At 39.6% G+C, this 13,549-nt stretch overlaps 1 protein-coding gene across 4 annotated transcripts in view; it reads left to right on the top strand.

Moving 5' to 3' along the window:
• The window catches only part of MCF2L2 (MCF.2 cell line derived transforming sequence-like 2), a 233,695-nt gene that overhangs the window by 71,545 nt on the left and 148,601 nt on the right, over positions 1-13,549 (top strand). For all 4 annotated transcript variants that reach the window (XM_032407086.1, XM_032407087.1, XM_032407088.1 and 1 more), the window contains exons 4-5: positions 1,212-1,302; positions 3,833-3,952. In XM_032407086.1, coding sequence (XP_032262977.1) covers positions 1,212-1,302; positions 3,833-3,952 — 211 coding nt within the window. The remainder of the gene's footprint in view (positions 1-1,211; positions 1,303-3,832; positions 3,953-13,549) is intronic.

A 13,549-nucleotide genomic window follows, 5' to 3' on the forward strand; every position in this document is an offset into this window, starting at 1 on the left:
TGCTTAGATCTTCTGCCTTATCCACATACAGGCACTCGTTAGGGTAAAGCTCATCTTTTGCCCAATATTAGAGAGTTATTAAAAGTTTACTAGAGGCCAACTACTTTTCATGTACTTGATCTCTTTTCATTGCCATGACAAGGACATATGAAATAATCATAATATTAGTATATGTACAGTGTGTATGTACCAAGTGCCAGGCATTGTTTTGAGCCTCTTATATATTTGTTATATATACGCATTTAATCCTCACATCAACCATATAAACAGATACTATTTCTTTCCTACTTTACAAATGGGGACTCTTAGAAACTATAGAGGTTAAGTAACTCTATCTCCCACCCCCATACATACTATATAAATGGTGGAATTCATGCTTCAAACCTAGGCAATCTGGCTTCAGAATTTATCCTTTTAATGACTTCATTATTGGTGGTATTGTTTTCATTTTATGGATAAGGAAACTGAGCTTTAGAGAGGGTGGATGACTTCCCCAGTGTCACAGTGCTAGTAAGTGGCAGCATGAGGATTTGAGCCACTAGAATCCAAAGCCCTTGCTCTTTCCTGTATATCATAGTTCCTCCCAAAGAGAGAAAGAAGAAAAATGTTCACATTTCTGGGAGTTTAGTTTAAAAGAATTTTGTGAGGACTTAGGAGGGGGCCAAACAGCTTCCTTTCATTTTTAATGAAAATAATATCTTCTTGTACATATAATTTGCTGGCTGTTTATAGCTGGGCATTGGAAGGGGGTTGTTTTTCCCACAGACATGTGGTATTTCTGAACACCTCTAGGACTCACTCCTATGGAAGCATATTGATAGCTGCATGAATGTCAGTTCTGGGCGTGGAAAGGTGGCAGGGCCCAACCCTGAGTTCCTTTGTGTACACTGGGACATGTGGTGCCTACCTGACATGTGCGTCTTCCTTAGGTATGAGCACATGTGCTCCTGGGGTGTTTCAGACACTCGCCAGCCATAAACAGAGCCCTTGAGAGGGTTTGAGACACCAAGTATTTCTGTTTTGTTAAGGCTGCCAGGCTGAGATCAGGAGAGGAGGTGGTTCTTTTGTCAGGAAGTCAGACCAGGTTTTTCCCTTGTGCCATGCAGCATGTTTACACATGCGCCAGAGGCTGTAGAATGTCCTGGGGAGGGAGCCCGCCCAGAACCCACGTGTCTCACCTGGTCTCTGATACTGACCATCCTTTTTTGCAGTGTGGAGGCTGCGAGCATCGGATTCGTCATCGTTATCGACCGGCGAAGGGACAAGTGGAGCTCCGTAAAAGCATCATTGACACGAATAGCTGTAAATATTCATTTTTGTGCTGTTATTACAACTATTTCCTATCCAAGTCACAGGGAAAAAGCAATTGTTTTATGCCAAATTGTGGGAAGGTCTTTGTAGCAGAGGCTATTGTGTCATGTCCGTTATCCCCTCTGCCACCTGCAGGTCACTGCAGACAATTCCTGAGCCCGTCAAAAGCTTCCTGAATCTCCCTTATTGACCTCTCTGGTCACCGAAGAGGGGCAGAGGGAGTGCTGGGAAGTTCATGCCCTACGAGTGATCAACTACTGAGTTATGGGAGTTGATGGATAACTGCCCCAGCCTCCACACCCCTCAGTGGGACAATTCTGAGATATGTACCACACAGGTCTCTACAAGGTCCCAGCCCTTCTTGCCCACAGCAGTGCCCCTTCTTGATACATTGCCTTTCTTGTTATCACTTTCTCACTCTCCCCATTCCTTCACTGTGTTTCCTGGGATCACCTCCTCAATAAACTCTATACCCAAATCCTTGTTTTAGGGTTTGCTTTGTGGGGGAGGGTCACCCAACGTAAGCCAATCTTCACTTCAGTATTCAAATTAGTTTTTCACAGATTGAAAGATACTGGAAAAACCAGACAAAATATGATATATGCTTGCTTTTGGTATGAGATTGTACAACCTTGGATGAATTTCCTTTTCCATCTAATTAGTCTGATTTTCATCCCTGTTTGTTGCCTTTCGGCAAGTCGATGTATCCTTTCTCTCTGCAAGGACCTCAGGCCAGGGAACTCAACCACATGAGCAGGCAGAGATACCTCAGGGCAACCTTACCAGCATTTCCACCAAAGCACAGGCTCCCTAGGGCAGTTGGGACTGGCTGAAGAGGATGGGATATGGTAGGGTGATAATGTGCGTGTGGAGGCTGGGATGGGAGAAGGACAATCCAAGCCTCATTTATGCCTACTTCCAAAGGTAGTCACGCATGCAAACATGCACATATACGGAGTTTCAGATCTAGAGCCTCAGCCAGAAATACAAATAGTGTCTCAGCCATTTGTCTTACCATGATGTAACAAAATGCAAGCCTCTTCTGTTTAGGAGCTTGCATTTCAAACATTGGGGGAAAGGAAGACTCCCTTTCTTTTGTGTATGGATTGTTTTGTTCCTTTAGCTTAGTTTTGGCTCTAGGATTTATTTTGGGGATAAATACAATGGTGGTTGATGCCCTAAGGCTTTAGACACTTGACAGTGTCCATGAATATTTTAGAGGACTGGCCTCAAGAGAGTTCTGGTTTTCCAGGGTCCATTGGCAATACTTGAATAATATAATACTTGAGCCTAATTTGTTCAAGAATTACATTATCACTTTATGGGTAAAAGACACTGTAGCACAGGGATCCCAAAACCTGGCTTCTAATCAGACAGAATCTCTTCAGGTGCTTGTCGAAAATAGGTATGTGAACTTCATCCCAGTTCTAGTGAATCAGAATATTCCAGACTAAAGACCAGATTACTTTTTAACAAGCCCCTTAGGAGGTCGCTTTCGGGAACCACTAGAAGGAGAGAAAGCCGTGAGCAATGGGAGACTTGGGGTCCCAGTTGTGCCATTAAGTTGTTATATGAATCTGAGTTATCTCATTTCTCAGGAACTTGCCTCAAGATGAAGGCAATGCCTCCTGAAAGCTACTTGGCAATAATATGCGTCAGGAACCATTAAAATACTAAGTCTTTGACTCAGTAATTCTTTTGGGAAACTATCCAAAGAAAGTGTTCCAAAATGTGGATTAAGATGTTTATTTCAGTGTTATTTATAAGTATAAAAGTATGAAAAAGCCTAAATCATTAGCAATAAAGGATTGGTTAAGTAAATTGTGCACCCACGAAATATAGTATTTCCAAAGAATTTTTAAATAACAGAAATAAAAGCTCATGGTATAATATTAAGGGAAAAAGCAGGTTACAAAATATTTCTACAGTATGAATTTAGCCATGATAAAGATATTTCAGCAGAGAAAATAGCCTGTAAGTAATTAGATTGGAATATTAAAAATGACTATAAGATCATGGGTGGTTTTGGTGGTTTTCTTTTTCTAATGTATACTTTTATTAATTTCCAATTTTTTCCGTAAGGAGTATGAAATACTTTTTTTTTTTTTTTTTTTAAAGATTTTATTTATTTATTTGAGAGAGAGAGAGCACATGAGAGGGGGGAGGGTCAGAGGGAGAAGCAGACTCCCCACTGAGCAGGGAGCCCGATGCGGGACTCGATCCCGGGACTCCAGGATCACGACCTGAGCCGAAGGCAGTCGCTTAACCAACTGAGCCACGCAGGCGCCCCAGGAGTATGAAATACTTTTATAATCAGAAATATTTTTTTTGATTTGTTATGATTTTTAAGGAGGGGTTTGGATTATTCAAACACTATCTCTTTCAGCTCTGAAATCCCGTGATAGATACTCTAGTTCTTTGGCACCTATGGTGTCTACTTAAACTTTCCTGTCTGTGACCTTGGGCAAGAGGAGACCAATGGATGTGACATTTGCCCTGACACTTTCTGTGATCCTTCCAGGTAGCATTTCCAGGAAACTTGCAGCTCATATTCATCCTTCGTCCATCTCGCTTTATCCAGAGGGCATTCACTGACATTGGCATTAAATATTATCGAGATGAATTTAAAATGAAAGTGCCGGTAAGTGTGACTTTTCATCTTGTCTGCATTTGGTCAGGGCCTGTGGAGAAGATGGCATTTGAGCTGAGTTTCTAAAGAAGGTAGGACTCCATGGGCAGAGAGCAGAGGGCATTATGCATAGAGGGAACAGCATGTGTAAGGACATGGACGCAGGAAGGACATACTTTATGTGAGGTCCACAGGGAAGCCCCAATCTTGTTGGACTATAAGTAGAATAATTGTTTGGAAGAAAAAAAGTAGAAAATATGGAATAGGTTTTCAGTGTAAGAATAAGAGGTCTGGATTTTATTCAGTAGGCAGTGGGGATCCAGTGAAGGTTTTTCAGTTGGGGAGTGACTTGGGAAGGTGGTATTGGAGTTATATGATCTAAAGAGTGTCCTAGACTGTAGAAAGTGATTGAAAGAGGGAGAGGTACTGTAATAGTATGGGTAAAAGAAAATAAGGGTCTAAGATAAATATAGGCAACTGTAGAGTAAAAATAAAACCAATATGTGATACTCGTAAAATGAAAACAGAATGACAAGATTAAATATTTTACCGATAACTGGTAGAGATGTGGGGAAAACAGGCACGTTCGTACTTTGCTGATTGGAATGAAGTTGGTAATGACTGATATGAAGGACTAACTGGCAGCATTGATCAAAAATTAAACTATATACGCTCATTGACCTTCCTATAAAAGTTATTCTACAGATTCTCACACATGTGCTTAAGTCTGCATATACAATGATATTAATTACCAAACTGTAAGAATACATGATTAGAAATACCATAATGACCAACAACAGGGGAGTAGTTAAATAAATAATGGTCTACACGATCAACTAAATACTTTGTAACCATCAAAAATGATAAGACATGATACAACCACAGTGAAAACAGGTGGCAGTTACCATACACCTAACCTATGACCCAACCAAGAGAAATGAAAACACATGTCCACAAAAAGGCATGTACAAGCAAGAATGTCCTTCAACATGCGAATGGATAAAGAAATTGTGGCATATTCACATAGTGGAATAACATTAAGCAATAGAAAAGAGTGAAGTATTGATTATTATAACAACATAGACACATCTCCAAATATTCTCCTGAAAGAAAGAAATTAGACATTAAAGAGTATATGTTCTATGATTCTTTTTATATAACATTTAAGAAGAGGCAAAACTAACCTAGAAAATCACAGTGAGGGCTGCTGTTATGGGTAAGGGGGAGTGGAGATTAACTGGAAGGAGGCACAAGGGAATTATCTAGGGAAATGTATATCTTGATTGGATGGTGTTACATGTGTGTATACAGTTGTCAGAACTAATTGAACTATACCCTTAAAATCTGTGCATTTTATTGATGTAAACTACATCTCAATTGAAAAAGAAAAAAACATAAAAAAGGAAAAAATAGGTAAGGTGAATCTATAGTGATAGAAAAGTTTCTAATACATATTTTTTGTTTAGTTGGAAATAATTTCAAACTCAGAAAAATTTCAAGAATAAGATTAGTACAAAGAACATTCATTCTCTGCCCTTTACCCAGATTCATTCATCTATTGTTAACATTTTATCCCCATTTGCTTTATTATTTACTTATTATTTGCTTCTCTCTATAGATGTATACATCTCTCTCTTTCTCTCTCTAATATTATACATATATAAATATGTATATTTCTCTATTTGTAGTATATATAGATACATTTGCATATAAAGATATATATAAGTATTATACATATATGGAATATGTATATGTGTATTTGTATATAGAGGATCTAGTTTACGATCAGACGGTACATATAGTCATCATGTCTCTTCAGTTTCCTTTAATCTGAAACATTTCCACAATCTTTCTTTGTCTTTTATGACATTAGCATTTTTGAAGAATACAATCCCTTAAAAAAAACAAAACAACTACCTTATTTGGGGCTCATGTGATGATTTCTCAGGATTCGATTCAGGTAATGCATTCCTGGCTGGAATACTGCTTAAGTGATGTCATGTCCTTCTCAGGGTATCACATGTGGAGAACGTAGTATTTATCTGCCCTCCCATTGGTAACGTTAATTTTGATTCCCTGGTTGAGGTGTTGTCCAGTTTCTCAAATGTATTATGTTTCCATTGCAACTAATACAGAATCTTTGGAGAAACATTTTAGGATCATACAATTATCCTACTCCTCAAAAGATTCCTCTCTATATTTAATATCTATTGATAATTCTTGCCTGGAATGATCTTTATTAAATTGAATGCAAAATAATGATTTCCCAACTATAATACTCTCTGAACATGTACTAATCAGAAGTTGGGATTCTACTGCAAGGTAGAACTTTCCATTCTCCCTTATTTATTTGTCTGTTATCATTAGACATATATGTATGTCTCTCTCTATATAAATATATTTATTTATTCTAGAAATCGAAGAGTTCACACTGGTACTTTAAATTTTAGGTCATCATCAGTGACCCCTTATGTGGGAAACTTTACACTACTTTCATGTAAAAAAGTAATTTAACCTTTACTGTTAAAATGTCTTGCAAAACCCAGAAAGCATCCATCATAAATGCAAGATACTTTCAATAAAAAGAAAGTTACACAGTAGGTGGCAAAAAAAAATTTAGGTCATCTAAGATGTATTTTTAAGTAGGGATAAAAGCAAAGGGAAAATAGTATGGATAGTATACTCCCATTTGAATAAAATGTATGTGATTGTGTATGATAGCTCACCTTGGGAAGGCTGTGTAAGACTCAAGAAACTGGTTGAAGTGGTTGCCTCCCAGATATAGAACTGGAGGTCTGGGGGTATGGGTGAGAGGGAAAATAAGAGTGGGAAAAGAAATAGAAAAATCTCTTATCTGAGATCGTCAGTTTTCATTGAGATGGATGAAATATTTTCTCAGAGCAATTTCAATTAAAGTGAGGTTTTTCATTTGTTTTGAACAGATAAGGTGTATGTGATAATAAACGCAAACAGAAAGAGTGTAGCTAAATTGAAAATAGTATTCCTCTCACCCATACCCCCAGACTTCTTTTTTTTTTAATGTTAATCTTCTGGAGGTAATGTGTCTTTTTTTTCACTGGTTGCTTTTAAGGGTTTCTTTTTTTTTTTTTTTAAGATTTTTTAAAAATTTATTTATTTGACAGAAAGAGAGCACAAGTAGGCAGAGCGGCAGGCAGAGGGAAAGGGAGAAGCAGGCTCTCTGCTGAGCAGGGAGCCCGATGCGGGACTCGATCCCAGGATCCTGGGATCATGACCTGAGCCGAAGACAGACGCTTAACAAGTTTGCATTCCCACATCCTTGCCAACACCTGTTTCTTGTGTTGTTCACTTTTGCCTTTGTTTTCCTTGCCTCCTGCAATGTGTCTGGTAAGAAGTTGTTACAGCTGAGGTCAAAGAGGTTTCTGCCTGTTTTCTCCTCTAGGATTTTGATGGATTCCTGTTTCACATTTAGGTCTTTCATCCATTTGAGGTTATTTTTGTATATGGTGTAAGAAAGTGGTCCAGTTTCATTCTTCTGCATGTGGCTGTCCAATTCTCCCAACACCATTTGTTGGACAGGCTGTCTCTTTTCTATTGGATATTCTTTCCTGCTTTGTTGAAGATTAGTTGACATAGAGTTGAGGGTCCATTTCTGGGTTCTCTGTTCTGTTCCATTGATCTGTGTGTCTGTCTTTGTGCCAGTACTATACTGTCTTGATGATTACAACTTTGTAATAGAGCTTGAACATAGTACTAGAAGTCCTAGCCTCACCCATCAGACAACAAAAAGAAATAAAAGGCATCCAAATTGGCAAAGAAGAAGTCAAACTCACTCTTTGCAGATGACATGATACTCTATGTGGAAAACCCAAAAGACTCCACCCGCAAATTGCTAGATCTAATACAGGAATTCAGCAAAATGACAGGATAGAAAATCAATGCACAAAAATCAGTGGCATTTCTATACACTAACAATGAGACAGAAGAAAGAGAAATTAAGGAATCGATTGCATTTACAATTGCACCAAGAATCATATGATACTTAGGAATAAACCTAACCAAACAGGTAAAGGATCTGTACTCTGAAAACTATAGAACACTTACGAAGGAAATTGAGGAAGACACAAAGAAATGGAAAAACATTTCATGCTCATGGATTGGAAGAACAGATATTGTTAAAATGTCAATGCTACCCTGAGCAATCTACACATTCAATGCAATCTGTATCAAAATATCATCAACATTTTTCACAGAGCTGGAACAAATAATCCTAAAATTTGTATGGAACCAGAAAAAGACCCTGACTAGCCAAAGGAATGTTGAAAAAGAAAACAAAGCTGGTGGCATCACAAATCCAGACTTCAAGCTATATTACAAAGCTGTCTCCATTTCATTTCTTTCACTCTAGTCATTATTTCCTTTCTTCTACTGTCTCTGGGCTTTGTTTGTTCTTCTTTTTCTAGCTCCTTTAGTGTAAGGTTAGGTTTGTTTGAGACTTTTCTTGCTTCTTGAGGTAGGCCTGTATTGTTATAATCTTCTCTCTTGGAACAGCTTGTACTGCATCCCCAAAATCTGGACTGTTGTGTTTTCATTTTCATTTGTCTCCATGTGTATTTTTTGATTTCTTCTTTGGTTTCTTGGTTGACCCATTCATTGTTCAGTAGCATGTTATTTATGTTCTTACACATGTATTTGTGTTCTTCCAATTTTTTTCTTGTGGTTGATTTCTAGTTTCATACATTATGGTCAGAAAAGAAGCATGATATGATTTCAGTCTTTTTGAATTTATTGAGACTTGTTTTGTGGCTAACATGTGATCTATTCCGGAGAATGTCCCATATGCATTTGAAAAGAATGTATTCTGCTGTTTTAGGATGGAACAATCTGAATATATCTGTTAGATCCATCTAGTCCAATGTGTCATTCAAAGCCACTGTTTCCTTGTCGATTTTCTGTTGGATGACCTATCCATTGATGTAAGTGCGGTGTTAATATCTCTACTATTACTGTATTACTATTGATTTCTACCTTCATGTCTGCTAATAGTTACTTTATATGTTTAGGTGCTTCCATGTTGGGTGCATAAACATTTACAATTGCTATATTCTCTTGTTGGATTGATCTGAACCAGGTGCTTTAGGGGTGTCTCCTTTGTGGGTTGTATGTGTCCCACTGTTGTGGCTGAGCCTCATTTGCTTTCAGTCCAGTTGGCTGCAATGGCTGACTTTGCCTGTTGTGGGTGCACCAGGCAATTTGTTCCCCATGCTGTTAAAGGGCTGGTCTGGGGCCACTGTGGGCTTGTAGTTGGACAATGTCAGCAGTCAGACCAGATGCTTGCCCTCAGCCCATCTGCCAGCACAGCAGTGGTACTAAACTTCAGGGCATTCTCCCTTGCTGCCCTCTGAGAGCCTTGTTGGTGGGTGGGGCTGGCAGTTAGACCAGATGTCTGCCCCAGTCCCATCTGCTGGGACTATAGTCACACTGATGTGTGTGGTTATCTTCCTCTTTCCCCAGGGGAGGAGTCACTTTGGAGTGGCACTGGACCCTACTGGGGGTTGCTTGCAGGATGTGTCTTGGCAGGAGCCACTTTGGAGAGATGCCGTGGAGTAGGGTGGGGTGGATGAGGTGGATCAGCAGGAGAATGCAGAAGTAGGGTGTGTGGTGTTAGCAAGTTATGGGAGAGTGTTTGAGCTGGTTTCCACAGCTGTCTGGCTATCTAGGCTGGGGTGGGGTTGGGGGCGATGGCACCTGCTGGGGCTTTGTTCTAGGAGAAGTCACCTGAAGATCCTGCCCCTCCAGTGCAGTTCTGAGATTAGTAAATAAGTCTTCCCATATACCCTTGGCACTTTCAGATTGCTGCTTCTGTACCGTACCTTGGATGGGTTGTTTGTTGTGTTAGCTCTTTAAGGATGGGAACTCAGTTTCCTATCGCCCTCTGTCTCTCCCAGAGCTAAGCCTGCTGATTTTTAAAATACCTGGAGTTAAGCCCTCCTGATTGTAAAAAGTCACAAAGTTAAGCTCCACTGGTTTTCAAAGCCAAATGTTATGGGACTTGTCTTCCCACTGCAGGTTCCCTGTGCCCCGGGTTCCTGGTGTGGGGTCTGCTCCTCATCCTTCTCCGTGCTTGTGGTGTCCCTGCTGTTTGTGGTTAAGTCTCCCTGGGAGTTTGGTTCCCAACCGCATCTCTGCCCCTTCTACCTCTTTCTGTGTGGCCTCCTCTCTATTAACTGTGGAAAGTCTCTTCTGCCAGCCTTTGGGTTTTCTGAGTTAGCTGCACTGATGTGGCTGTTATCTAGGTGTGTCTGTGGGCCGAGGTCCTCCTACTCCACCATTTTTTTAGAAGTCCTCTTTGCCCATTTTTAATTATGTTTTTTTACTGTTGAGTTTTGAGAGTAGATATGAATCTAATGTCAGATATGATTTGCAAATATTTTCTCCTAGTTTGTGGGTTGTCTTTCATCCTCCTAACCATGTCTTTTGCAGAGCAAGTGTTTTTAATTTGGATGAAGTCCAGTTTATCAATTCTTCTATGTGTTGTGTTTTTGGTGTTGTATCTCAGAACTCTTTGCCTAACCCAAAGATTTTCTCCTGATTTTTCCTTTATGTTTTTTCCTCCAAGTTTTATGTTTTAGATTTAGATCTCTGATGCATTTTGAGTTAATTTTTGTATTAGATGTAAACTAAGGTTCCTTTTTTTTGCATATGGATGTCTGGTTGTTTTAGCACCATTTGTTGAAAATGGAATTATTTCTCCATGGAATTGACTTTTTGCACCTCTGTCAAAAGTCAGGTTTGTGTTTGCCAGGGTTCAGGAATGATTGGGGGGTGGGGTTTGCCTGTAAAGGATAGCACAAGGGTGGGGTGCCTGGGTGGCTCAGATGGTTGGGCATCTGCCTTTGGCTCAGGTCGTGATTTCTGGGTCCTGGGATTGAGCCCTGTGTTGGGCTCACGGCTCAGCGGGGAGTCTGCTTCTCCCTCTCCCTCTGGCTCTCCCCCTACTTGTGCTCTCTCTGTCTCTCTGTCTTTCTCTCTCAGATAAATAGATAAATCTTAAAAAAAAAAAAAAGGATAGCATAACGGAGACTTTTGCAGTGATGAAACAGTTCTGCATCTTGATTGTGCTGGTGGTTACACAAATCTACAGATGTGAGAAAATAATATAGAACTAAACATACACATTACATCAATATCAACTTCCTGCCTTTGATTTTGTACTATAATTACGTAAGATGCAACCATCGAGGGCAGGGACTGGGTGAAGGGTACATGGGACCTCTCTGTACTATCTTTGCAACTTCCTGTGAATCTGTACTTATGTAATTATTTAAAATTACTATAACTACTTTAATTACTTTAAAATAAAGAGTTAAAAAAAATCACTTGACCATATTTGTGTGAGTCTATTTCAGGACTCTCTACTCTGTTCCATTGATCTATTTGGCTGTCCTTTGCCGTTACCAAACTCTTGATCTTTTTAGTTTATAAGTCTTGAAACTTTATTCATTTTCAAAATTGTTTTGCCTATTCTATCTATTTTGCATTTCTGTATAGATTTTGGAGTTAGCTTGAGACTTTCTACAGAGAGAGACTTTCTACAGAAAGTCTGCTGGGATTTTAATTAGGATTGCTTTGATCAATATTTAACAGTACTAAATCCTCTAATATCTTCCTTTTATTTCTAATTTTCATTTTTAGCTTCCAATTTAAAATTTCTCTTAATCCTCTACAGCTAAAGATGAGTAGGCAGAGTCCCAGCAAGCATGGAGCAGAAGTTAGGTGGAACAGAAGATGTGCAGCCTGGCAGGATGTTTTTTATTTTATTTTTTTAATTTATTTTTTTAATTTTATTTCATTTTTTTAAAGATTTTGTTTATTTATTTGACAGAGAGAGAGAGAGCACAAGCAGGGGGAGCAGCAGAGGGAGAGGGAGAAACAGACTTTCTGCTGAGCAGGGAGCCCGACGCGGAGCTCGCCTGGGATCATGACCTGAGCCAAAGGCAGATGCTTAACCGACTGAGCCCCCCAGGCCCCCCAGGATATGTTTTTTAAAACTCCGGGCTGCGTGGCAAAGTTACTTCTGCCTAATAAGATGTTCCACATTGGTATTAAAAAAAAAAAACAAAGAACTCCAAGTGTTACCATAGCAATTAATATTTCAAGAAGCAAAATATATTGGCAATTTCTTGTTTTGTGTCCTTTAATTTCTAATTTTAGAAAGACTAAACATCTTTTTGAAACTCCCAAAGTGGTTTAAAATTTTTAGGAGGGAAAGGCAAAAATGGATTCAGGTTTGGTTTCTTTCTACTTTTTCTCATATTATAAATGTAATTTTTAAAATTCCCAAACTTCTGGTGTGCCTGGCTGGCTCAGTTGGTGGAGCATGTGACTCTTGATCTGAGGGTGTGGGTTTGGGACCCACATTGGGCGTAGCTTACTTAAAAAAATGTAATTAATGAATTAATAAAAAAAATTCCCAAACTCCTTTTCAGAAGTGAAGGAGAAAGTCAGGGACCTGATAAGGTTAACAGTGATATGCAGTAACCAAATCCCATTAAACCTGAGTTCCTTGAGGCAGGGACTGTTGTGCTATCCCTCAGACCCTGGCATTTATTAGAAATTCAATACATTATTTGTTGAAGGAGTACATCAATTTTGTTTTCACCTATAGACTTTGGGCCCTAACTTAGGTTCTTTCTATTCCAAAGTGGGTTTATCACTTGACTAATACTATATAATAATAGAAGAAAGCTCCTATTCTTTTTTTTTTTAAGATTTTATTTTTAAGTAATCTCTACACCCAACATGGGGCTGAGGCTCACAACCCAGAGTCAAGAGTCGCATGCTTCACCAACTGAACCAGCCAGGCACCCCAGAAAGCCTATGTTCTTATGTCCTCTGACCGAGAGTCAGTTTTCAAAATAATCAACAAGGAGTGAAGAAATATAAAGTCGCTAAGTTAAAGGCTTACAGGGGGACATGTTTCAGAAGTAAGAGTGAGGGGTCCTTGTTTCTCTTTAGGAGTGAGTAGGGGGTGTGATATAATCCCTGGAACAGAGAGCTAGGACCACGACCTGGTCAGAGCCACTGCAGAGGAGCAGAAATGGACAATTTGGAATGTGTCTGCTCCCTCTAGGTGTGTGGGCATTTGCTCATCAGCATGGGTTTTTGTTTTTTTTTTTTAATTCATTTGAGACACAGAGATACAGAGAGAGAGAGAGAGAGAGAGCGTGAGCAGAGGGAGAGAGAGGGAGAGGGAGAAGCAGGCTCCCTGCTGAGCATGGAGCCCGATGTGCGGCTCGATCCCAGGACTCTGGGATCGTGACCTGAGCCTAAGGCAGACGCTTAACCATCTGAGCCACCCAGGCGCCCCAGCATGGGTTTGTTAATGAACCAGATTGTTAATTCAAAAAAATCCACTCCCTATTACCTCCAAATCTCCTCCATGCAGGATAAATTGGGGGCATATCAACATTCCTCATGGGAGGCATCAGTGTAGTAAATCTTTTTAATACACACTCCTCAGTATGTGCCCATATTCTAATTTTATTTTGATATTCACCAGCCTACCCCTTACTGGGCTTCTCATTGCAGATTTTTAGGTCTCAATATAGCACTTGATTTTGGTGGCCG

This window comes from Phoca vitulina, unplaced genomic scaffold, assembly GCF_004348235.1.
Source record: "Phoca vitulina isolate PV1807 unplaced genomic scaffold, GSC_HSeal_1.0 scaffold8, whole genome shotgun sequence".
In the NCBI taxonomy this organism is placed as follows: Eukaryota; Metazoa; Chordata; class Mammalia; order Carnivora; family Phocidae; genus Phoca; species Phoca vitulina.